This window comes from Schistocerca piceifrons, chromosome 1 (genome assembly GCF_021461385.2).
Source record: "Schistocerca piceifrons isolate TAMUIC-IGC-003096 chromosome 1, iqSchPice1.1, whole genome shotgun sequence".
Classification (NCBI taxonomy): domain Eukaryota; kingdom Metazoa; phylum Arthropoda; class Insecta; order Orthoptera; family Acrididae; genus Schistocerca; species Schistocerca piceifrons.
Genome location: NC_060138.1, coordinates 1018297181 through 1018324936, shown reverse-complemented (window position 1 = coordinate 1018324936; position 27756 = coordinate 1018297181). Strand labels below are relative to the sequence as shown.

General features: G+C 43.9%; 1 protein-coding gene across 2 annotated transcripts in view; it reads right to left on the bottom strand.

Moving 5' to 3' along the window:
- Positions 1-5985: 5985 nt before the first annotated feature.
- Positions 5986-27756, bottom strand: part of LOC124711161 (RCC1-like G exchanging factor-like protein) — a 153385-nt gene continuing 131614 nt past the window's right edge. For both annotated transcript variants that reach the window (XM_047241195.1, XM_047241111.1), the window contains one exon: positions 5986-7198. In XM_047241195.1, the coding sequence (XP_047097151.1) occupies positions 7121-7198 (78 nt within the window). In that variant the 3' untranslated portion in view covers positions 5986-7120. The remainder of the gene's footprint in view (positions 7199-27756) is intronic.

Here is a 27756-nt window from a genome sequence, read left to right as displayed (position 1 = left end):
AGTTCTTAAACATATGCATAGCTGGGCTCCCTACTGTTGGCTCCCATCAAACACTGTCTAGTAAGCTACAATTTACAGCTATTTCCTGTTCTTGGATGGGCCCTGCTGCAATCTGCATTCAGCACCACGCACTGTTTTTTCTCCCATGGCCAGCACCCATGCTATCTTGGGAGAGAATCCTTACTGCATTTTTTTGTTAGTCGTTTGATGCCCATATTTCCTTGTGTTGTATGTTGTCCCACTACTGCAGTAGACATGACTCTTGTGGCACTGTCGTACATTTCTTCAGTCAAAGGCCTTCTCTGTAAAGTGTTTCTTTGGATAATCTCTTTTTACAATTTTTGCTTCTGGAACAAGGATCCACTGGCACCGCAATTCATTGTGTCCACATACGGATGATGCAGTTTGGCCTCTTGATGCCTTCTGTACCAATGTGAGGGCCTCCAGTTGCCTCCTGCACCAATGTGAGCAAAAGAGTGGCCTCTCACCTCTGTCAGCACCTACATGGATGCCTCCTACCTTGGTCTGGGCACCTCCAGCATCGACCCAGGCGCTTCCAGCACCGACAGGGGTGACTCCTATACTCGCCCCTGCACCTATGCCGATGCCCTTCCATTATGATGGTACCTCCTGCACTGATGTGGGGAACTCTCCACACACCACAGCTCCCCAGCGTGGACTTCTGTTGCCAGGCCCAGCCTCTGGGATGCCAAGGCCATGCAACAGCCTGTCCTGGAAGGAGCAGGCATTTCTCTGCTGCACCGGCTCACACTCCTCAAACTGTGCACATCCAAGACATCCACCTCACATATTATGGATGTGTCATCCATCAGCACTTTGTGGGAGAATGGGCAACTGGTCACTCTTCCCCTCACCGCCCCCCCCCCCCCCCCCTCATGGAAAGAGGAATGTGTTACTCATATGTTACAACACCTTAGCTGCCACTGCCATGGCACGCATCGTGCAGTTTGAGTAGCATGCCATTTTTCTGTTTCAGACCCCCACTGGAGATTGATCCCTCACTCACCTGCAGCCGAGAGCCAGTGGCCCCAGAGTGGCAAAATGCTCTTTATATGTCCTTGCATTGGCTCTTGCCAACAGTCTGTGCCCATCAGCCAGCATTTACCCAACACTAGTCTTTTTGTCTGTACACTTCAACACTTTCTTATCTGTTGTGAAACTGTATGGAACTGTCTATGCTATGCTGTCATGCCTTGACCAAATAAATAGTTAGTTGTTGGGTTCTCATAACTGTGTTTCTTACTGCGTCTTATTCAACCAAAACTTGGATATCCAGCTGGGGCCTGAATCAGATGGGTATGTTAGAGAAGATCCAAAGAAGGGCACGACATTTTGTTACAGATTCATTTCATTAATACAAAAACATTATGGAGATTCTCAGCTAACTGCAGTGGCAGGCACTACAAGAGAGGTATTCTGCATCATACTGTGGTTTACTGTTACAATTCTGAGAATGTACATCTTACAAGAGTCAAACCATACATTGTTACCTCTTATGAATAGCTTGCAAAACGATCATGAAGGTAAAATTAGAGAAATTTGAGCTCGCAAATAACCTGATCAAGAATCGTTCCCACAGACCACTCACTACTGGCACAGGAAAGGAAGGAAGTGATGGCAGTTTTCAAAGTATCCTATGCCCCACATCATGAGGTGTCTTCCAGACTATAGATATAGAAAATGGTAACAAGTGGGATATTTGACTGTGATTTGTGTTCTCAGTGAAACTAGCTTCAAAGACTGAACAAATTGTTTCTAAAAAACACAGTAATTAATTTACTGTAAATTAAACAACTGAAAATCCTGGATGAAGTAACAACAATTTGAAATTTTCTACTCATGTTTCGAGCAGCATATAGACACATTTAAAAGTAATCTAAGCTATCTGACAAAGTCCTTTTTCAGATTTAGTAAAACACACACACACACACACACACACACATACACACACACACACAAACACACAGGGCTGCTGTTTCTCTGGGTGTAGAGACCTATTTTCGAAATATGAAGGAGGATATTTTCCAGCAGCATAGTCTAGGACGCAGGAGGAGCTGGCCACTGTTTGCGAACAGCTGAACGTGTTGATGGCCGCGGTCAGCCATCTTCAGGCTGCTGCCTCGGAGTGTAGCGGCAGTGGGTGTTACCCCAGGTGTTACATGCTTCACCCACTGTCCCTGCTGTCAAGACATCTTCGCGGGTACCGGGCGCAGTTGGGCCACCCTCTCCCCAAGGGGAGTGGCGGGTTTAGCGGCGTTCGCAGCGCACGAGGCAGAGGGTCAATTTGGAGGCTGGCCGTGTGGCATCGTCCGCTCTGCCTGTGAGTGTACATGTGGCCGCTCCTTCAGCAAGGTCCGAGCAGGCACATGGGGGGAGGGGTTTATTAGTGATTGGGAGCTCCAACGTTAGGCAGGTGATGGAGCCCCTTAGGGAAATAGCAGAAAGGTCGGGGAAGAAGGCCAGTGTTCACTCTGTCTGCTTGCCAGGGGGTCTCATCCGAGATATGGAGGAGGCCCTGCCAGCAGCGATAGAGAGCACTGGGTGCACCCGACTGCAAATTGTTGCTCATGTCGGCACCAATGACTTGTGCCGTCTGGGTTCAGAGGCCATCCTCAATTCATACAGGCGGTTGGCGGAGTTGGTGAAGGCAGAAAGCCTTGTTCGCGGGGTGGAATCTGAGCTAACTATTTGTAGTATCATTCCCAGAACCGGTCGCGGTCCTCTGGTTTGGAGCCGAATGGAAGGCTTAAACCAGAGGCTCAGACGATTCTGCGGAGATATAGGGTGCAAATTTCTCGATCTCCGCTACAGGGTGGAGAAATGTAGGGTCCCCCTCAATAAGTCAGGCGTGCACTACACGCAGGAAGCGGCTACAAGGGTAGCGGAGTACGTGTGGAATGCACATATGGTTTTTTTAGGTTAGATAATTCCTTCCCTAGGCCCGACGAGAAGCCTCCTGAGACGCGGCAAGGTAGGAGTAGTCAAAATGCAACAGGGAATAACAATATTAATCTGCTAATAGTAAACTGCAAGAGCATCTATAGAAAGGTCCCAGAACGGCTCTCATTAATAAACGGTCACAATGCCCACATAGTATTAGGGACAGACAGTTGGCTCAAACCAAATGTAAACAGTAATGAAATTCTAAACTCAGATTGGAATGTATAGCGCAGAGACAGGCTGCACAGTGAAGGGGGAGGCGTGTTTATAGCGATAAGAAGTGCAATAGTATCGAAGGAAATTGACAGAGATCCGAAATGTGAAATAATTTTGGTGAAGTTCACGGTTAAAGCAGGCTCAGACACAGTAATTGGATGTCTCTATAGGCCCCCTGGCTCAGCAGCTGTCGTGGCTGAGCAACTGAAGCATAATTTGGAAAATATTTCGAGTAGATTTCCCCACCATGTTATAGTTCTGGGTGGAGATATTAATTTGCCAGATATAGATTGGGAGACTCAAACGTTCATAACGGGTGGTAGGGACAAAGAATCCAGTGAAATTTTTTTAAGTGCTTTATCTGAAAACTACCTTGAGCAGTTAAACAGAGAACCGACTCGTGGCGATAACATATTAGACCTTCTGGTGACAAACAGACCTGAACTATTTGAAACAGTAAATGCAGAACAGGGAATCAGCAATCATAAAGCGGTTACTGCATCGATGATTTCAGCTGTAAATAGAAATATTAAGAAAGGTAGGAAGATTTTTCTGTTTAGCAAAAGTGACAAAAAGCAGATTTCAGAGTACCTGATGGCTCAACACAAAAATTTTGTCTCAAGTACAGATAGTGTTGAGGATCAGTGGACAAAGTTCAAAATCATCATACAATATGTGTTAGATGAGTATGTGCCAAGCAAGATCGTAAGAGATGGAAAAGAGCCACCGTGGTACAACAACCGAGTTAGAAAACTGCTGCGGAAGCAAAGGGAACTTCACAGCAAACATAAACATAGCCAAAGCCTTGCAGACAAACAAAAATTACGCAAAGCGAAATGTAGTGTGAGGAGGGCTATGAGAGAGGCGTTCAATGAATTCGAAAGTAAAGTTCTATGTACTGACTAGGCAGAAAGTCCTAAGAAACTTTGGTCTTATGTCAAAGCAGTAGGTGGATCAAAACAAAATGTCCAGACATTCTGTGACCAAAATGGTACTGAAACAGAGGATGACAGACTAAAGGCTGAAATACTAAATGTCTTTTTCCAAAGCTGTTTCACAGAGGAAGACTGCACTGTAGTTCCTTCTCTAGGTTGTCGCACAGACGACAAAATGGTAGATATTGAAATAATAGACGACAGAGGGATAGAGAAACAATTAAAATCGCTCAAAAGAGGAAAGGCCACTGGACCTGATGGGATACCAGTTTGATTTTACACAGAGTATGCGAAGGAAATTGCCCCCCTTCTTGCAGCGGTGTACCATAGGTCTCTAGAAGAGCATAGCATTCCAAACGATTGGAAAAGGGCACAGGTCATCCCCGTTTTCAAGAAGGGACGTCGAACAGATGTGCAGAACTATAGACCTATATCTCTAACGTCTATCAGTTGTAGAATTTTGGAACACGTATTATGTTCGAGTATAATGACTTTTCTGGAGACTAGAAATCTACTCTGTAGGAATCAGCATGGGTTTCGTCCACGAGACTCAGAGGGCCATAGACACGGGTTCCCAGGTAGATGCCGTGTTTCTTGACTTCCGCAAAGCGTTCGATACAGTTCCCCACAGTCGTTTAATGAACAAAGTAAGAGCATGTGGACTATCAGACCAATTGTGTGATTAGATTGAAGAGTTCCTAGATAACAGAACGCAGCATGTCATTCTCAATGGAGAGAAGTCTTCCGAAGTAAGAGTGATTTCAGGTGTGCTGCAGGGGAGTGTTGTAGGACCATTGCTATTCACAATATACATAAATGACCTTGTGGATGACATCGGAAGTTCACTGAGGCTTTTTGCGGATGATGCTGTGGTATATCGAGAGGTTGTAACAATGGAAAATTGTACTGAAATGCAGGAGGATCTGCAGCGAATTGACGCATGGTCAGGGAATGGCAATTGAATCTCAATGTAGACAAGTGTAATGTGCTGTGAATACATAGAAAGAAAGATCCCTTTTCATTTAGCTACAATATAGCAGGTCAGCAACTGGAAGCAATTAATTCCATAAATTATCTGGGAGTAGGCATTAGGAGTGATTTAAAATGGAATGACCATATAAAATTAATCATCAGTAAAGCAGATGCCCGGCTGAGATTCATAGGAAGAATCCTAAGGAAATGCAATCCGAAAACAAAGGAAGTAGGTTACAGTATGCTTGTTCGCCCACTGCTTGAATACTGCTCAGCAGTGTGGGATCCGTACCAGATAGGGTTGATAGAAGAGATAGAGAAGATCCAATGGAGAACAGTGCGCTTCGTTACAGGATCATTTAGTAATCGCGAAAGCATTACGGAGATGATAGATAAACTCCAGTGGACGATCTGCAGGAGAGATGCTCAGTAGCTCGGTATGGGCTTTTGTTGAAGTTCCAAGAACATACCTTCACCGAGGAGTCAAGTAGTATATTGCTCCCTCCTGCGTACATCTCGCAAAGAGACCATGAGGATAAAATCAGAGAGATTAGAGCCCACACAGAGGCATACCGACAATCCTTCTTTCCATGAACAATACGAGACTGGAATAGAAGGGAGAACCGATAGAGGTACTCAAGGTATCCTCCACCATACACCATCATTTGGTTTGCGGAGTATGGATGTAGATGTAGATGTAGATTTGTTATCTTACGTATGTAATGTTACGTAAAATGCACATAACTGTTAAAAAAGTTGTATAAATGTATCAATAGACCAGCTTAGCTGCCAGCTGCGTCAGACTACAGTCAGTCTTGAGTAGCAGCAATGAAGAGTCTTCAGTTGTGTATGAATGGAGAGAAATGTGTAATTTAATTATTAATGAAACATTAAAACTTGGTTGAGTAGTATTACTGATTTATTGTAGAAAGAAAAAATGTAGTTACACTATGAATATTTGCAGTACTTAAAAAGCTAATCCAAAAAATGAAGAGACAAAGAAATATGATTATGATGATGACTACCACAAATTAAAATAATAATAGTAGTAGTAGTAGTAGTAGTAGTAGTAGTAGTAATAATAATACAAAGTCCAGGATTAAATAACAACAATTATATGAAAAGAATAGACTGCTATTCACCACACAGAGGAGGCATCGAGTTGCAGACAGGCATAATGAAAAAGTACTAAACATTTAACATTTTGGACAAAAAAGTCTTCCTTCAGAAATAGAAAACAAACACACATTCACACAAGGAAACTGACATATACATGTGTGGAATTATGGTTTTAGTGAATATTAACATATATTTGCAGTCCAGAAATCAGTTACAATTTTCTCCAGACATGGTTTACACATCTGTCTGTGTCATAAATCAAGCTAAATACAATGGTCAGTTTCTACATCTATTTACAAAATGTTCAAAATGCAGAACATGGAATCAGCACACCCAAAGTGCTTCAGATCTCATCAAGCAAGTTTCCTGTAGCTGTCATCTGTAAAACACCCAGCCACTTAAACAAAATTTTAATTGGCTATGTACAACAACATTTTTATTACATAATTGTAAGTCAAGTTCTGGATTCTATGCCAGATTTACATGGAAACTGAAGCAAACCCACAGGTCAACAAGTTTCATACAAATACATTTTCTTATTTCAAACATTTTTAGTATTTCTTTAGCTAAACTGTATTTCACAACAAAATGAATAAGCAATTTGATTTTCAGATCATCTCTATTCAGATTATCAAATGTCACTTATTTATTGGTTTGCTTCATATCATCATGTCCTCCTCGATCTTCTTTATCAATGATCTTATTTTTCTGTATGTGAATGGATTAATTTTATTTGTTTTAACTCTTTCCATTTAGCAAACTTAGAAAGGCAAATTGCGAACATTTCATTTCAAATGAAATATTAATATTTAAATTTCACCACAACTTTCCTACTATTTATTTCAAATTAAAATGAAAATGATATATCCTTACTATATCTATGTCTACATATACTATTTGCAAACTCTTTATATTTATCAAACATATGGCTGACATAATGCAACTGTATGATCCACTCCACAGCTAACTTTCTTCACTTGAGCTCCCACTGCAACCTGAAACAAAAATGAATGCAACCATACAGAACTTTATTATGTGATACAGTTGCTTGGCCATGAGGAAAAAAGAGGGAAAAAAGTACGTGGCGGCGTAGCACCTCTTCTCTGTAAAGGAGGATTAGTGCCCTGAGAGGCAGCTAGCACACACTGTATGCTTGTAACATGTACATTTGTTTTATATATGTGTGCTGGCTAATAAATAGTGTGGAAACCGTATCTCCATGCTGTGTCACTAATCTGCTGTCACAATGCTGGTACCCCATTTTCCACAATGATGATCCCAAATTTATGCATTGCCCCAGGATTTTTCTGTCAGGTCAAAAATCTTCTGCACTTATTATGCTGTCAAGAATGCTGCCATTACAAATGGTACAACCTCATCGTTTCTTTGGCAATGTTGACATCATCTCTCGACAAGTGCTTGTGAAATCCATGAACTTTGCCTGTGCAATATCACTAAATAGTATATCAAGAGGTTGCAACAATGGAAAATTGTACTGAAATGCATGAGGATCTGCAACAAATTGACGCATGGTGCAGGGAATGGCAATTGAATCTCAATGTAGACAAGTGTAATGTGCTGCGAATACATTGAAAGAAAGATATTTTATCATTTAGCTACAATATAGCAGGTCAGCAACTGGAAGAAGTTAATTCCATAAATTATCTGGGAGTAGGCATTAGGAGTGATTTAAAATGGAATGACCATATAAAATTAATCATCAGTAAAGCAGATGCCAGACTGAGATTCATTGGAAGAAGACTAAGGAAATGCAATCCGAAAACAAAGGAAGTAGGTTACAGTACGCTTGTTCGCCCTCTGCTTGAATACTGCTCACCGGTGTGAGATCCGTACCAGATAGCGTTGATAGAAGAGATAGAGAAGATGCAACGGAGAGCAGTGCGCTTCATTACAGGATCATTTAGTAATCGTGAAAGTGTTATGGAGATGATGGATAAACTCCAGTGGAAGACTGCAAGAGAGACACTCAGTAGCTCAGTACAGGCTTTTGTTGAAGTTTCGAGAACATACCTTCACCGAGTCAAGCAGTATATTGCTCCCTCCTACGTATATCTCTCAAAGAGACCATGAGGATAAAATCAAAGAGATTAGAGCCCACACAGAAGCATACCGACAATCTTTCTTTCCACGAACAATACGAGACTGGAATAGAAGGGAGAACCGATAGAGGTACTCAAAGTACCCTCCGCCACGCACCGTCGGGTGGCTTGCGGAGTAAGGATGTAGATGTAGACGTAGAATATCTGTCAAGGCTTGGATGATACTACAGTGATGAACAACATAGAGACAATGGCTTCATTGTTCGCCACATCTTCAAACCAACTTCGCATCACTGCTAATGCCAAGCAGTGAACTGTGTCAAGCAGTGTTGAATTGACCGAGTGAGAGTCACAATAAACAATGGCCACCCTCCTCCATAACAAATGTTAATCTGAGTGCCTTCAACTTTAGCACAGGATAAAACATTACTAGTGATTATAGAGTTATAACACTCGCATTAATGCCCCGAACCATACCGATGGCTCCCACAGTACCATTACGGTTGAACAACTATGGCCCCCACCATACCATTCTATTGTTCTGTTTTGTCATGCATCTGCCAACAGACCACAGGATCAAGGTTTACATCACCTTTTTTTAATACCTATGCATTTTGAGTTCTGAAATCCTGTTCTGACCGTTGCAAGTAAACGCGAATTTCATGAGACAGACTATGACGTCCCTTATATCCCAGCTGCACCATCCACACTGGGCATCACAACCGACTTCACTTCTGGTCCAGCACAGTGCTTCGCATTTCCATCACCTGCAACCAGCACCAAAACCAATTATGGACTCTGAGAACGCATTTTACATGGCCTCGCCTCAGCAGGGTCAGATACCACTGTCTCCCTGTTCGAGTGGTGTCACACTTGTGTTAGCTGCACCAAGAACAAATGCACATAGACAGTGCTGTTGGATAATAAAGGGACTATGCCTTCCTTCTTTATGGTGCCAGGACCTCAAGTGCACTCTAATATGCATTTTCTGCCCTCTCAACATATGACACTGGAAAAGTCGTACCTACTACATCGGCCCTCGATTTTCACTCACCCATGCAGCCATTCATCAGTCACCTGAGTTCTATGCACATCACCATGATATGCTGGCACCACCCATGCTGCGACATGACCCACCTCATCGTGCACCACCCAATGTTAAGCCACATTTCCTGCCTACCTTGCGCACCGATGCTCCCATGTCTTCCACCCCTCCTGCTGCCCATCTCATGATGGTGCCTTACAATCAAACCACTGATGGTCACCATACCATTCATCACCATCTGATGCTACCATTGTTCTGAATTCATTCTCCCATCATGTGGTTCACCTTCAGTGAGTGTTTGATGTCAGCCAGTAGCATCGATTGGGACAACGAGAAGTTCATCACTCAACAACATCTAACAAGCATGCCTGAGCAGCAGCTACATCTCGTAAACAATGAGACTACATTGGGCAACAGCATGCCATCTTTGCTCTGGTGCCGCCTGTGAGTTGTAATTGTGCCAACACTCCTGCCTGATTGTGCACTATTGATATTTTGGCTTCTAAAACTGCTAGAGAACATCCAAACAGCGATGCCTGCAAATGAAGAGGCACTGCTGGAATTTAAACTTTGACTCACTGACAAAAGCAGGCACTATCATAACACCACATTATAATCAACAAGCCACAATTCTATGTTGCAGTCAATGCCCAGCACACTTACACGGAAACAAATTTTGCACAATTCTGGCCAAGCTACCCCAACATTCTGTGCTGCCGCAGACTGTCTGACTATGGCTGGACTGAACTGAATCAGGCTGTGGCTCCACTACCTCTCTCACTCCACGTGCCTTTCATGGCCATGGTGGGCAGCAGTCACCTATCACAACAGCTGAGGTTGAGGTTGTCACCCACCCAGCTGGCCAACGCCCTGACTCTGTGTACAAACAAAGGCTGCACCGACCAAGTGCATCGCCTGCTTCCAAGTCCTATACATAACAATACTATTGCTGGGTTTCACCAGGTCTGGGCAGGACACACAGTGGTGCAGACAACCCTGCACCTACCCAAGCTACCTCAGCGACTGACGTAGGTGCAACAGTCTGCTCTTCATCAAGTAGATGCTTTTGCATCCCCCCCCCCCCCCCCCCCAAAAAAAAAAAAAAGAGCACCGAGGGAGCATTTCAGTGGACAGATGGTCCCTGACTATTGGATCATGACAGGTGCACGCACTTGTACTTCCTTGTTGATACAGACACAGACGCCAATGTCAGCACTCTACCACTTGCTCTCGTGTGCCTGTTACACTGTCATCTTCGCTGTGGCAACTGCGGCAGCCAGTGGCACTAAAATCGCAGTTTTTGGAACTGCACACATCATGCTCATCCTTGGCACAGATATGCAAATACCTTGGACATTCCTAGTGACAGAGACACGTGAACCAGTCCTGGGTGTCAACTTCCTCTGGCACTACCAGCTACAGCTGGATTTAAATTGTACCCTCCTACTACGATGGGGTGGCCAGCAATTGATCCATGGTGTGGTGAGCGATACATTACCTGCCAACACTGCAATGCCACCGGGCATGCTGCCACCCCTCAACACACCACTGGACCTGAAGCTACAAAGCAAAGCACTTTTCAACCAACTATTCTTAAAGACAGCTAAATACTCATCATTACATCATGACAATGAGGTTACATGCTTCACCAACGCACTACATGCTGCTCAACAGCATCTCGACTACCTTCATCACCTTGACACTGATCACTACGACAGCATGTCTTCCATGGACGCTTTTGATGTTAGTGAAGCATCACAAACCCCACTTGGTGCGCTCCGCAGACAATACAGTGTGACATTAACAGTGACAGCTTACCACATCATGCCTTGCTTCCTGGACTCGATCCACGCTCCCCCAATAGACCACATACAATCTGTGCCATGCGGGATGGTACAGCCCACCACATTACAATCACACCAAGTCCCCCTGTCTGTCATCGCCCCTATCATCTAGCTCCCCACAAACTTAATGTTGCTAAATCTGTGGCGGACGAACTTTTGTGAGCTGATATAGTCAGGCCATAAGACAGTGGTTGGGCCTCCCCAATTAAAGTAGTTCCTAAAAGGAATGATACTAGGTGCCTATGTGGTGACTACCACTTCCTTATCATCAGTGCAATCATTAACAGCTACCACATTCTACACTTGCATGCTTTTTCCCCATGTCTTAGTCAGAGCAAAAATGTTCAGCATCATCAAATGCTAAACAGCATACCTGCAAATTCCAGTGGCAAATGGAGACATGCCAAAAAACGCAATAACCATGCCAACCAGCTTCTTTGAGTTCCTCTACATATTGTGTGGACTAAAAATCATGGCATGGACATGAAAAGTTTTTATTGATAGCATATTGTGCAATTTAACTTTTTGTTATTCCTATCTAGATGATGTCACGTAATCTTTTCGCAAAACAAGCATGACCATGATGACCGCCTGTATATCCCCCTTGATACGCTGGCCTCTCATGGGGTTGTGATAAACAAACCCCATGTGACTTTTGTCAGACACCATGTTGATGCATTCCACGCATCTGGAATGCGTCCTCCTGAGAAAAGTGACCAGATGTGCCTCCTCCCATATCCAAACAACTACCAAGAGCTGCATTGGTTTTTGGAGGTCATAAATTTCTACCGGAACCAACTGCCAAACGCCACTGAGATTTTTCTACCACTCACTCAAGCATTGTGCAGCACAAATATTTCTGGTAAACTATGCCTCGACTGAACACTGCAAATGCAGGTGGCCTTCGACAAAATAAAAGAACACCTGTTACATGGCGCTACCCTCACCCACCCATCGCCCAACACACATCTACTAACTCTCTCTCATGCTAGCGATTACTCAAGCAGGTGTGCTTTACAGAAAGAGACTAGTGGAATCAGTCAGCTGCTCAGTTCTTCTAACGTAAGCTTACTGATACCCAGAGAAAACAGTCCACATTTGACCCTGAACTACTAGCCGTATATGAAGCAGTTCGTCACTTTCAATATGATGTTGAGGCGAGATCCCTTTACGATATATGCAGGCCATCACCCATTGTCAGATGCATTCCACTACCTATTGGCAGATTCTGCACCCAGGAGATGCTGCTACTTAGATTTCATAGCATAGTTCACTACCAACGTGCGATATGTTAAAGGTTCCTGTAACACTGTGGTGGACTATCTTTTCAATATTGCAGCTACCTCCACCCAGCTGCACTTTGACGGAATCATAGATGCACAAGCAACAGATTCTGATCTCCACAGCTTGTTTAACAAACCAGTCATTGTCCTCCAACTGCAACAAAGCATGCTACCCAGCACCACCAAACAAGTTTGGTGTAGTGCTATGAATGGATGGATCCAACCAATCGTCTCAGATGCATATTGCAGGACAATTTTTGATCTCCTTAACCTTGCACATCCAGGCATTGCCCTACTGTATGCTTCATCACAGAACAGTTTGTCTGGCCTAACATTAAAAACAATTTTGCCATGTGGACCAGGACTTGCATTCCATGTCAGTAGGCAAAAACTGGCCGCCACATACAGCCACCCTTTGGTAAATTCCCAATTCCAAAGGGGCGGTTTCAGCATGTCCACACTGATGTCATAGGGCCACTCCCTGAATCGTTAGGTTACCATTACATGACAGATCACATGACACAATGGGTGGAGGCCACATCCATTTCCAACATGTCAGCAGAGACAGTAACAAACACTCCTCAACAGTTGGATTGACGGATACTGTTGCCCAGCCTCCTTAATGTTGAACCTGAGTTGGCAGTTTGAATCCCAACTGTTCAATTACTTATGTCACTATCGCAGATGCCACCAGTTCCACACAACTGCCTACCACCTCTACCAATCAACTCTTGGAATGGTTGCATTGGACCATTAAAGCTGCTCTCATGTACCACTCAGTATCACGGCTGGTGGCCCTTCCATGGATTCTCCTGGACATTCTCACAGCACATAAAAAAGGACCCTGGTGCATCATTTGCAGAAATACTATAAAGTGAGCCCCTCACTCTACCCACTGAATTTATAACGTGTGAAACAGTACCCAAAGACCAAGACTTACCACACTTATTCACAGGTGCACACACACACAGATGTGTGTGTGTGTGTGTGTGTGCGAGTGTACAAATGTCTGCTTGTGTCTGTGTATGTGTGGATGGATATGTGTGTGTGTGCGAGTGTATACCTGTCCTTTTTTCCCCCTAAGGTAAGTCTTTCCGCTCCCGGGATTGGAATGACTCCTTACCCTCTCCCTTAAAACCCATATCCTTTTGTCTTTCCTTCTCCTTCCCTCTTTCCTGACGAGGCAACCATTGGTTGCGAAAGCTAGAATTTTGTGTGTATGTTTGTGTTTGTTTGTGTGTCTATCGACCTGCCAGCGCTTTTGTTTGGTAAGTTTCATCATCTTTCTTTTTATATATATATATATATATATATATATATATATATATATATATATATATATAATGGAAGGAAACATTCCACGTGGGAAAAATTATATATAAAAACAAAGATGAGGTGACTTACCGAACAAAAGCGCTGGCAGGTCGATAGACACACAAACAAACACAAACATACACACAAAATTCAAGCTTTCGCAACAAACTGTTGCCTCATCAGGAAAGAGGGAAGGAGAGGGGAAGACGAAAGGAAGTGGGTTTTAAGGGAGAGGGTAAGGAGTCATTCCAATCCCGGGAGCGGAAAGACTTACCTTAGGGGGAAAAAAGGACAGGTATACACTCGCACACACGCACATATCCATCCACACATACAGACACAAGCAGACATATTTAAAGACAAAGAGTTTGGGCAGAGATGTCAGTCGAGGCAGAAGTGTAGAGGCAAAGAAGTTGTTGAAAGACAGGTGAGGTATGAGTGGCGGCAACCTGAAATTAGCGGAGATTGAGGCCTGGCGGATGACGAGAAGAGAGGATATACTGAAGGGCAAGTTCCCATCTCCGGAGTTCGGATAGGTTGGTGTTGGTGGGAAGTATCCAGATAACCCGGACGGTGTAACACTGTGCCAAGATGTGCTGGCTGTGCACCAAGGCATGTTTAGCCACAGGGTGATCCTCATTACCAACAAACACTGTCTGCCTGTGTCCATTCATGCGAATGGACAGTTTGTTGCTGGTCATTCCCAAATAGAATGCATCACAGTGTAGGCAGGTCAGTTGGTAAATCACGTGGGTGCTTTCACACGTGGCTCTGCCTCTGATCGTGTACACCTTCCGGGTTACAGGACTGGAGTAGGTGGTGGTGGGAGGGTGCATGGGACAGGTTTTGCATCGGGGGCGGTTACAAGGATAGGAGCCAGAGGGTAGGGAAGGTGGTTTGGGGATTTCATGGGGATGAACTAACAGGTTACGAAGGTTAGGTGGACGGCGGAAAGACACTCTTGGCGGAGTGGGGAGGATTTCATGAAGGATGGATCTCATTTCAGGGCAGGATTTGAGGAAGTCGTATCCCTGCTGGAGAGCCACATTCAGAGTCTGGTCCAGTCCCGGAAAGTATCCTGTCACAAGCGGGGCACTTTTGTGGTTCTTCTGTGGGGGATTCTGGGTTTGAGGGGACGAGGAAGTGGCTCTGGTTATTTGCTTCTGTACCAGGTCGGGAGGGTAGTTGCGGGATGCGAAAGCTGTTTTCAGGTTGTTGGTGTACTGATTCAGGGATTCCGGACTGGAGCAGATTCGTTTGCCACGAAGACCTAGGCTGTAGGGAAGGGACCGTTTGATGTGGAATGGGTGGCAGCTGTCATAATGGAGGTACTGTTGCTTGTTGGTGGGTTTGATGTGGACGGATGTGTGAAGTTGGCCATTGGACAGGTGGAGGTCAACGTCAAGGAAAGTGGCATGGGATTTGGAGTAGGACCAGGTGAAACTGATGGAACCAAAGGAGTTGAGGTTGGAGAGGAAATTCTAGAGTTCTTCTTCACTGTGAGTCCAGATCATGAAGATGTCATCAATAAATCTGTACCAAACTTTGGGTTGGCAGACTTGGGTAACCAAGAAGGCTTCCTCTAAGCGACCCATGAAAAGGTTGGCGTACGAGGGGGCCATCCTGGTGCCCATGGCTGTTCCCTTTAACTGTTGGTATGTCTGGCCCTCAAAAGTGAAGAAGTTGTGGGTCAGGATGAAGCTGGCTAAGGTGATGAGGAAAGAGGTTTTAGGTAGGGTGGCAGGTGATCGGCGTGAAAGGAAATGCTCCATCGCAGCGAGGCCCTGGACGTGCGGAATATTTGTGTATAAGGACGTGGCATCAATGGTTACAAGGATGGTTTCCGGGGGTAACAGATTGGGTAAGGATTCCAGGCGTTCAAGGAAGTGGTTAGTGTCCTTGATGAAGGATGGGAGACTGCATGTAATGGGTTGAAGGTGTTGATCTACGTAGGCAGAGATACGTTCTGTGGGGGCTTGGTAACCAGCTACAATGGGGCGGCCGGGATGATTGGGTTTGTGGATTTTAGGAAGAAGGTAGAAGGTAGGGGTGCGGGGTGTCGGTGGGGTCAGGAGGTTGATGGAGTCAGGTGAAAGGTTTTGCAGGGGGCCTAAGGTTCTGAGGATTCCTTGAAGCTCCGCCTGGACATCGGGAATGGGGTTACCTTGGCAAACTTTGTATGTGGTGTTGTCTGAAAGCTGACGCAGTCCCTCAGCCACATACTCCCGACGATCAAGTACCACGGTTGTGGAACCCTTGTCCGCCGGAAGAATGACGATGGATCGGTCAGCCTTCAGATCACGGATAGCCTGGGCTTCAGCAGTGGTGATGTTGGGTGTAGGATTAAGGTTTTTTAAGAAGGATTGAGATGCAAGGCTGGAAGTCAGAAATTCCTGGAAGGTTTGGAGAGGGTGATTTTGAGGAAGAGGAGGTGGGTCCCGCTGTGACGGAGGACGGAACTGTTCCAGGCAGGGTTCAATTTGGATGGTGTCTTGAGGAGTCGGATCATTAGGAGTAGGATTAGGATCATTTTTCTTCGTGGCAAAGTGATACTTCCAGCAGAGAGTACGAGTGTAGGACAGTAAATCTTTGACGAGGGCTGTTTGGTTGAATCTGGGAGTGGGGCTGAAGGTGAGGCCTTTGGATAGGACAGAGGTTTCGGATTGGGATAGAGGTTTGGAGGAAAGGTTAACTACTAAATTAGGGTGTTGTGGTTCCAGATTGTGTTGATCGGAATTTTGAGGTTTTGGAGGGAGTGGAGCTGGAAGTGGGAGATTGAGTAGATGGGAGAGACTGGGTTTGTGTGCAATGAGAGGAGGTCGAGGTTTGCTGGAAAGGTTGTGAAGGGTGAGTGAGTTGCCTTTCCGGAGGTGGGAAACCAGGAGATTGGATAGTTTTTTGAGGTGGAGGGTGGCATGCTGTTCTAATTTATGGTTGGCCTGTAGGAGGATGCTCTGAACAGCCGGTGTGGATGTGGGAGAGGAAAGATTAAGGACTTTTATTAAGGATAGGAGTTGACGGGTGTGTTCATTGGCTGAGTTGATGTGTAGGTGAAGGATTAGGTGGGTGAGGGCAATGGATTGTTCAGTTTGGAACTGGTATAGGGACTGATGGAAGGAAGGGTTGCAGCCAGAGATATACACACACACACACACACACACACACACACACACACACACAGGACCATACTGAATGTAGAAATCGCGATACTGATGCTTTTGATATTGTAACTGCTGGAAACCAAACTATAGTCCTGGTGAACCGGCTTAAACTGGTGTGGAATTTAGTGGACCTGCCACAACACACATACCCATCCTACCACTTTCTATGCACCCGTTGCTCAATTTTCAAATGCATGTGAATCCCTTGTATTTCTGGCTGGCAACATACCCATCATGTTATGTGATACTGACCTTGTGGTTACCACTACCTACATCGACGTGTGGTGAGGTGTAAGTATTGTCACACACAGTTTTGTGCACACCACTCCTGTTCCATCAGAAGTTGACATGGCAGGACTCACCTCTCGTTTTTCAGCAGACAGTAAACTCACCATAACCACATCAGCTTACACCACCACTGGTCCTGCAATACCTGCTGTCTGCCTCTTCAAACACCACCACCAAGCCAGCAACAATTGCAGACACCACAACAATTACAGACACCACTGCGACTACTTCCTTACTCGCTAACACCGCCACTAGCAACCAGCTATCCGTAATGCCAATGTCGCACTTTGGGCATGCCCCCCCCCCCCCCCCTTCTGGCACACGTTGCTGACAATGATGTGCCTTCCATCATGTGAATCATGCAAATTTTTACAAGTGGGTAGAGCACTTAAAAAATGGTCATGACTCAGTGGCTGAAGAACACAGTTCTGGCGAACCAGTTGCAGTTTCAACTCCCTCACTTCAAAATCGAACTGATAACATTATTTGTGCTGACCGCCAGGTGACTGTGGAAATGATAGTTGATAAGATTCAAGTTAGTACTGGTACAGTTCATAACATTATCTGTAACAAACTGAAGTACCACAAAACATGTGCATGATGGGTCCCAAAGGAGTTGACGTGGCTACACAAGGAAATGAGGTTGAGAGTGTGCACAGGGCTAAAGGAATGTTATGAAAGAGAAGGTGAGCACTTCCTCAACAAAAGTTTAACTTGTGATGAAACTTGGGTTCACTATTATAAGCCAGAATCAAAAAGACAAACCATGGAGTGAAAGCACACCAACTCACCTGTCAAGAAAAAATTCAAAACCCAAGCATCAGCATGAAAAGTCATGTTGACAGTGTTTTGGGATGCTGAAGGTCCAGTTTTTTGTGATTATCTCAAAGAGAAGCGTACAAAGAACAGCCAATACTACTCAGTTTTGCTTTTAAATAAGGTGAAGCCAGTCATGAGAGAGAGATGTTGTGGATCTCAGAGGGGAGGTGGGATTCTCCAGCAAGATAATGCATGTACTCATATTGGTCAACTAACCCGTGAAACCATTGATAAAATGGGCTCGGAAGTACAGCCTCATCCCCTTTACAGTCCTGATTTAGCACCTAATGATTTCCATTTGTTTGGTGCACTGAAGGAGGCATTACAAGGGAAGAGGTTTCAGGAGAACGAAGACATGAAAAAGTTTGTGGGAAATTGGTACAAACACCAGGACAGAGTGTTCTTTGCAGCTGGAATAAAAAAAAGCTTGTAGCCCATTGAAACAAGTGCATAAATGTTCAAGCAAATTATGTTGAAAAGTAGATAAAATATTGTTTTGTAAAAATAAATACTTTTTCTCCAGACCAATTTGTCTCTTTAATTATTTAATGACCCTTTTAGATAGGTGTAACAGAAAGGCAAACTGAACAGTACGTTCCCGAAAAATCTGTTCCATGTTTTTGCTGCATTTTTTAGTCCACATTACATGTAGCAGAGCTTAAAGAGAGCGAATGACATGATTATCAAAGTTTTTGGTATGTCTTTGTCAGCCATCAGAATGTCTAGATATGTTTCGCAATCGACGATGCTGAAAATTGTTGCCCCGACCAAAGCATAGGAAAAATCATGCAAGTGCATAACACAGTAGCCGTCACCGATTGTATGGGTGTTGAGGTAGTGCTAGTCACTGTGTAGGCACCTTGTACCATTCTTTTAGGAACTAGGTTAATTGGTGATGTCCAAGCACTCTCTGATGGTCTGACTATACCAGCTCGCAAAAGTTTATCCACCGCAGCTTAAGCCACTTTAAGTTTGTGGGGAACTAGCTGATAGGGGCGGTGACAGACAGGGGGACTTAGTGTGGTTGTAATGTGGTGGGCTGTACCGTCCCACATGGCACAGATTGTATGTGGTCTAATGGGGGAGCATGGAGTGAGTGCAGGAAGCGGGACATGATGTGTTTCGCCATCATTGTTAAAGTCAGATGGCACTGTCTGAGCAGCACATTTAAGTGGGGGTTGTGATGCTCCACTAACCTAAGAACTGTCTACAGTAGAAGTGCCATGGTAGTGATTGGTATCGATGAAGGTCTTTGAGATGCTGTTGAACTGCATGTAGTGACATGGTGGCATCCACAATTCGCCTCTGTAGTTGTTCGTTGGTGAGGCATGTGGCCTCATTGTCATGAAGCAATGATGAGTACTCGGATCCTTTAAGCATAATTAATTGAAAAGTGCTTTGTTTTGTAGCTTCAGGTATAGTGATTTGTCATGGTGTAGCAGCATGACACAACGGTGTTGAAGTGCTGGAAAGTAGTGTATCACTGACCACACCATGGATCGACTGCTGGCATCCCATTGTAGTAGGAGGTCACAATTTAAATCTGGCAGTAGCTGGTAGTGCCAGAGGCAGTTGGTTTCCAGGACTGGTTCAACTGTCTCTGCCACTAAGAATATCCAAGATGTTTGCATATCTGTGCCGAGGTTGAGTGACACATGTGCAATTCCAGCAATGTGATTACAGTGTCAGAGGCCCTGCACAGTTGCAGTGGCAATGGAAACAATGTAACAGGTGCAAGAGCAGCAGTGGAGTGCTCACATCGGCATCAGTATTGATGAGGAAATATGTGTGCAAGTGAATGTCAAGGACAAATAGACGGAGACCATCTGTCCATTGATAGGCTGCATCAGTGCTGCTTTGTTGTGGTGTGCAGAGGCATCTTTTTAATGGAGGGTGGCCTGGTGCACCTACATCAGGTCGCTGTAGTAGTTTGGGTAGGTGCAGGGTTGTCTGCAGCACTGTGCATCCTGCCCAAATCTGGTGAGAAACCAGCAGTAGCATTTTTGTGTGTTGGACATAGAAGCAAGTGATGCACTTGGTTGGTGCAGCTTTTGTTTATAAATAGAGTTAGGATGGTATCTAGCTGGGAGGGCAACAACTTTAGCTGTCAAGTAGGTGACTGTTGTCTGCCAGAGCTGCAAAAGGCACTCGGGTTGGTAGAAGCAGGGAGCACAGCATGATTCGGGTCAGTCCAGCCATTGTCGGGCAGTCTGTGGCAGCATGGAATGTTGGGGCACCTCGGTCGGGATGGTGCAAAATTGGTTTTGGTGCAGGCGTACAGGCCATCAGCTGCAGAGTAGTGCTGTTGGTTGTTGATTAGAATCTGGTGTAGTGATAATGTCTGCGTTCTGTCTGCATGTCAAAGTTTAAACTCCAGTGGAGCCTTCTCATAAGCAAGCATCCATGTTTGGATGTTATATGGCACTTTTAGAAGCCAAAGTTTCCATAGCTCACAATCAGGCAGGAGCATTGGGTCAATTAGAACTGACAGGTGGTCCCAGAGCAAAGATGGCATGTTGTTCCCCAAAGTAGTCTTGTTGATTAAAAGATGTAGCTGCTGCTCAGGCGTGCATGTTAGTCACTGTAGCAGTAGTGTCTTGGCAGTTCTGTATTTGTGAGAAGCCAGAACATTCAAAAGCAAGCTGCTAATATGGTCTGCATTGTCTCCGAGGTGGCTAAGAAGTATGGTGAACTTCTCATGGTTCCCAATAATACCACTGGCTGACATCAAACACTTTCTGAGGGAAAATCACATTGCAGGATAATCCATGCAGAACAATAGTAGTTTATGATGGTGCTGGATGGTACGATGGCTGTCAGTAGTTTGATTTAAAGGAATATCACGAGGTGGTCATGGCACAGTGCTGGAGAAGCGGGACGTGCAAGAGCACCAGTGCATGAGACATACAGGAAATGCGACTCAACATAGGGCATTGCATTGCATGATGAGGTGGGTCATGTTGTGCTGTGGGTGGCAATGGTGTAACACAGGAATGTGCATGGAACTCAGGTGGCTGTCTGAAGAATGGCTGTGCACGGGAGTGAAGTTCCAGGGCCAATACGGTAGGTACAACTTTCCCCATGTCAGATGTCTAAGACGGGAGAAAATGTATGGGAGAATGCATATGAGGCCCTGGCACTGTAAAGAAGGAAGTCATAATCCACTTACTACCCAATGGCACTGTCTTATGGAGTTCGTGCAGATGTGCAGTCATTCACAGAACAGTTGATGTGGGCATGACAGCACTTGAACTGGGAGGTGGCAGTATCTGACCTTGCCAAGGAGAGGCTATGAGAAACACATTCTCAGAGTCCATATTTGGTTTTGGTGCTAGATGCAGATGATGCAAATGCAAAGCACAGTGCTGTACCAGAAGCAATGCGATTGTGATGCCTTGCAAGGCTGGCGTGGCTAGGAAATGACTTGACATCACATCTGTCTCGTGGATCCTGTGTTTAGTCACAATGGCTGAAACAGGATTTGGAAAATCAGAATGCAATAGGTGATGTAAACCTTGATCCTGCAGTCTGTTTGCAGATGGACGATGGAACAGAACAATGTAGTGGTATAGCACAGGCCATTATTCAACCGTGACGGCACTGTGGGAGGCATCCACACACTCCAGTTCGTAAATGAAAGTATCACACTGCTCTTAATCACTATCATTGGAACATGCAATGTTTTATCCTTTGTGAAAGTCGAAGAACTTTTGTTATGGAGGTCAGTGGCCATTGTTTATTGTGACACTCTGCTGCAGATTTGTTTGAAGTGCCAGGAGTAGATTCACGCAGTGTAAAATTTGGAATGTTTATCGTGAAGTCACTCAGTAAATTCAATACTCTTTGTGGCATGTTTGCTTGACATTGGTGGCGATGCAAGGTTGGTCCAAATATGTGGTGAATAACGAAGGCATTGTCGCTATGTTGTTCAGCACTGTAGTAGTGCACAAGTGTTTGTGGATATCCATCGATTTTGCACACGGGATGTTCGTGAAATTCACAAGCACTTGTTGAGAGATATCGTCAATATTGCCAAAGAAACAAAATGGTGAGGTTGTACCATATGTAACAGCAGCATGACTGATGGCATTAACAGTGAGGCATATCTGCAACTTAATGCCAAAATTGCAGCACAGCGTGGAAATTCGGGGTCACCACTGTGGGAAATGGTGTACCAATGGCATGATAGCAGAATAGTGATAAAGCATAGAGATACAATTCTCACACTATTTATTAGTAAGCACATATACGTAACACATGTAAGCATTACAAGTGTACAGAGCATACTAAATCCTATTGCCTAATGGGCAGGAATATTCATTAGAATGAAATTTTCACTCTACAGCGGAGTGTACGCTGATATGAAAATTCCTGGCAGATTAAAACCATGTGCTGGACTGCAATATCCTTTCTTCCAGGAGTGCTAGTTCTGTAAGGTTCGCAGGAGAGCTTCTGTGAAGTTTGGAAGGTCGGAGACGAGGTACTAGCGGAATTAAAGCTGTGAGGTCAGGGCGTGAGTCGTGCTTGGGTTGGTAGAGCAGTTGCCTGCTGAAGGCAAAGGTCCTGAGTTCGAGTCTCGGTCCGGCACATGGTTTTAATCTGCCAGGAAGTTTCAGGAATCTTCATTTACAGAGTCAGAAATGTTATGCCGCAACAAGTTTCATAAAACATTTTATCTTAGGCACTAATCATTGCCAGCTGAAAAATGTGAAGTATAAATTCACAGCTCGAGATGCAATACAGAATACAAGTGCAACAACACTGCAGATATTTTGTAAAAGTACTTCTAAATCAGCCTATTTCTGTGATAAATTTAAAGTTGTTTTTTATGAGAAATTCAATTATGTTCTTTAAGAAATTCAGTTATGTCTGAACACCTAATGCTGTTTCATTCCTAAAAGCTATGCTGACATACTAAGAATCAAGACTGTCACATGAAGATGGAACTGAGATACTGAAACACATCATCACTAATAGAGATACATTTTAGTGACTGGTTATCATCATCACTTCTAAAATTGATCGTCTAAGCTTCTGCTAGAGTACATGTTTAGACAATTTAAACATAACATAACATATGTGGGAAATTCCGAACTGCTCCATAATTTATGTGCAGTTGTGACACTGCTCACAGAAAATTACACCATTTCCTTCAGTGTAGCTGACCTAAATCAAGGCAGATGTTAACCTTTGCAGAAGAATGTTGGAACAGCATTCTTATTTCTCTCAATTTCCCATACCCATTACAGATAAGTACAGATGGGGCATACAGATGCTCTTTGATTTCACAGGGAAAATTGCTGCACTGGCCCCCCTCAAAAACTGATTGTCTTATAGAATAGGTCTGCTTATTTCAGTCACAGGTCTTTGTGCAAAGACGTCAGTCAGCCAAAAAATAAGATGTACTTCCTGAAACATTACTGCAAATTATTTGAATGTGCAGTGTCTGTGCCTTCAAAAGAACAGAGACCACGCAGATCCAGCATCAGTGAAACACTTCAGTGCAAATGTACAAATACGTCTGACCTCCTGCAAGAATCTCTATGTGCGAACAGGATAGGGACTGCAGACAGGTGGCGCTAGATGGGAGTGTAGATCAGCTGTGAAATGTACAGACACAGTCCATGCAGTTGCACTGCCCCAGGTGGCACAGTAGTTACCGCACCTGCCTAGTAAGCAGGAGATCCCGGATTCGACTGTCGCCGCTGATTCCGCTTAATGTCCTGCTGCAGTGGATAGTAGTGACCCCCCTTCAGTATACATATAATTAGTGCAAATGTTTTTCTTTAGCACATAAGTATGACACTACTTATTTTGTATGAAATTTTTGTTTTTATACATTTTCAGAAAGACTCTATTGTTTAAAACTTCCAACTTCTGCCGACAGTCCACATATAACACATGCACAACAAACAACTGACACTTTAGAAAATGATACAGAATGTAGAGCCTATGAAATATTCCATAGAATGATTTATCTATGTACAGTATGTGGAATGTGATTACCCCAACAGCTGAGACTAGTAATCCTCACTCCTTTCAACCACCCATGGTTGTTTATAGAATTGAACTATCACGTATAAAACAGCTTCAAATGTCAGATTACTTTACAAATGAGTTAAAGAGTTAAATATCTGGTGTTAAGCATATAACATGTGTATGACTGAAGAAGAAAAATCTTAATTATGTTGATTTTATTAATTTCAGATTCTTCACCCATATACTAATGAATATGTTTAGAAAAGGTTTGAAATTATGTTTAAAGTTTGTTGGATGTCACTGGGTGATATTATTGATTATGAATGTGTATTGTCTGGGTGATTTGTGATCTGTTTTTTTTTTTTTTTTTTTTTTTTTTTTTTTTTTTTTTTTTTTTTTTTTTTTTTTTTTTTTTTTTTAAATAAAAAAACAGCTAGTTTTTCATACACCTCTATGTTTATGGTGGCATATTTCCTAAACTGTGTGTCATCCAGTGACACAATATGCAGATACACTCAATGGTATCTGTAGAAACTATCTGAAAAATGTGTTAGGAATAGAATTAGCAGTAGAAAAGTGATATCTTGCGAACCGTGGATGAAGGGTATCAGACGGATGCCATATTCCTTGACTTCCGGAAAGCGTTTGACTCGGTGCCCCACTGCAGACTCCTAACTAAGGTACAAGCATATGGGATTGGCTCCCAAGTATGTGAATGGCTCGAAGACTTCTTAAGTAATAGAACCTAGTATGTTGTCCTCGATGGTGAGTGTATCATCTGGAGTGCCCCAGGGAAGTGTGGTAGGTCTGCTGTTGTTTTCTATCTACATAAATGATCTTTTGGATAGGGTGGATAGCAATGTGCGGCTGTTTGCTGATGATGCTGTGGTGTACGGGAAGGTGCCAGATGAATAGGAAAAAGAATCCTGTAATGTTTGAATACTCCATTAGTAGTGTAGCACTTGACACAGTCACGTCGATTAAATATTTAGGTGTAACATTGCAGAGCGATATGAAGTGGGACAAGCATGTAATGGCAGTTGTGAGGAAGGCGGATAGTCGTCTTCGGTTCATTGGTAGAATTTTGGGAAGATGTGGTTTATCAGTAAAGGAGACCGCTTATAAAACACTAATAAGACCTATTCTTGAGTACTGCTCGAGCATTTGGGATCCCTATCAGGTCGGATTGAGGGAGGACATAGAAGCAATTCAGAGGCGGGCTGCTGTATTCGTTACTGGTAGGTTTGATCATCACGCAAGTGTTATGGAAATGCTTCAGGAACTCAGGTGGGAGTCTCTAGAGGAAAGGAGGCGTTCTTTTCATGAATCGCTACTGAGGAAATTTAGAGAACCAGCATTTGAGGCTGACTGCAGTACAATTTTACTGCCGCGAACTTACATTTCGCGGAAAGACCACAAAGATAAGATAAGAGAGATTAGGGCTCGTACAGAGGCATATAGGCAGTCATTTTTCCCTCGTTCTGTTTGGGAGTGGAACAAGGAGAGAAGATTCTAGTTGTGCTATGAGGTACCCTCCGTCACGCACCGTATGGTGGATTGCGGAGTATGTATGAAGATGTAGATGTAGATGAATAAATTAATGTCATGCCTGTTGCTGGAACTTTCCTGCAGGAACATCAAAAATGTAATAAGGGATAATTTTTTTCTTTTACTGTTTTGTGGGGTATGTCAATGAGATATAAAGTATGAAAAGATTTCAAATTATGTGCAAAGTCTATTGGCAGTCACTAAGAGCTCTCTTCTGAAATACTGGAGGAATACTTTCTGGGTGATTTGCACAGTGCACATACCTCAGGATATAAACAGTTTCCAGCATGAAATTTTCTCTCTGCAGTAGTGTGTGCTGTGATATGAAACTTTCTGGCAGATTTAAAATTGCGTGTTGGGCCAGCCTTTGAACCCGGGACCTTTGTCTTTTGCATGCAAGTCCTCTAGTCCCGGCCTGGTATACACTTTTAATCTACCAGGAAGTTTCGTACACATGGTTTCTTGAGGTATTGTGTTAGACCTTTAACGTGAGATTTTATCTCTTAATAGTAGATTTATTTCTAAATAGTAGATTATAACAGCATTTTAAATTTGAAATTCTGTTAGTACTTACATGAAATACCAAAACTCAAACTTTTGTTTTCTGTGGAAGCCTTTACATAGAAAATGTGCAACTGGGACCATGTAACTGTTTTACTCATTTAGTAACATAGTAGATATGCCTTGTAGACAGCTCAGCAACAGTATGCTGAAGAAGGCAATAAGAGAAATCTGCATGACAAATCAGAGCAGTTTCATTCTCACATTCCTTTGTTACGCAGTACAGCAGCAAACTCAAAAACATGGAAGGGAGAATAACTCACAAAAGAAACAAACTTGTGCTCCATAATTGTGTGCCTCATTTTATCATTTCAAACCCCTTGCTAAGAGAAAAGAAGGCGTTCTTCACAACATTAACTGAAATTTCTATAAATTAAACTCATCTTTCTTACATCCACACTTAAAAAAGTCTAATAAATGCATAATGCCTGAGACCTTTGGAGCACTCCAAGCTTTAACAACAGAACGAGTAAGATGGCGGCCACTGAGTGACGCACGTTTCTTTGGCTCGCGAGTTTTTCCGCTCATTGAAGGTGTTACAGAGAAGTGCGGCAGTCCACAACGTGTGCATCCGACTAAACAAGTGTTACTTGCCGTGGTGTATTGTTCTCTGTTGATTACCACAAGTGATAAGAGATAAGTGAGTGAAAAATGGGAAGAGCACGAGTAAGCGGCAGCAGGCGAGGCTACAGGGGCGCAGGCGGCGCGGGCGCCCGGTCTCCGGCGGCAGGTGAGGCCTCGCTTGCCGACATCGGGGAGCTCGTCCGGTCCCAGGTGAGTGCGGCGCTGCACACTAAAGACACGCTAGACGTAATAGTGCAATCCATCACGGACTCTGTGACGGCCGCGGTCATGGACAAACTGCAAGAGTCTGTCGGGCGCAACAGCACCGAAATCCAGTCTCTTAAAAAGTCCCTGGCCGCACAAGAGAAAAAAGCCGCCGACCTAGAAGCTAAACTGTCTGCGGCCACCGATGAAATTGAGCAGTATCAGTGAAGGAACAGCTTGCGCTTGTTCGGGGTAGCTGAAAACGAATGTGAAAACACCGACGACCTGGCCATTAGCCTCGTGCGTGAAAAACTTGGCGTGCGGATCGACGTGGCCGATATTGACAGAAGCCACCGTGTTGGGCGCAGGAACCAGGTGCCATGAAACCCAGGCCCATAATAATTAAATTTGTGTCATACCGGAAAAGAGCTGAAGTGTTTGCTCAGAAAAGAAAACTCGCCAAGAGTGGGGTTACCCTGAGGGAAGATCTGACGCGCGGAAGACTAAAAGTTTTGAACACTGCGATCACACAGTTCGGCCTTCAAAATGTATGGACCCAGGATGGCAGGATTGTAGTCAAGACGGAAGGAGGGAGGAAAACGGTGACAAACATGTCCGAACTGAAAGACTGAGCTAAATCTCGTGAGACACAAAGTCTCATATTGTACTCTGTCTAATATAAGTTAATTTTTATTCTTTCTTTTCATTTTTTTACATAAATATTGCTTCGTTATTTCTATAAGTACCATTAGTACTCTATTTAAAATCAGTCAATTGTTTCACATAAATATTGCTTCTTTATTTGTCTATCATAAGTGCTCATGTATATTCATATTGTCAGTCAAACAGGAATTAACATTCTCCATTAACAGGAATCTCCTTA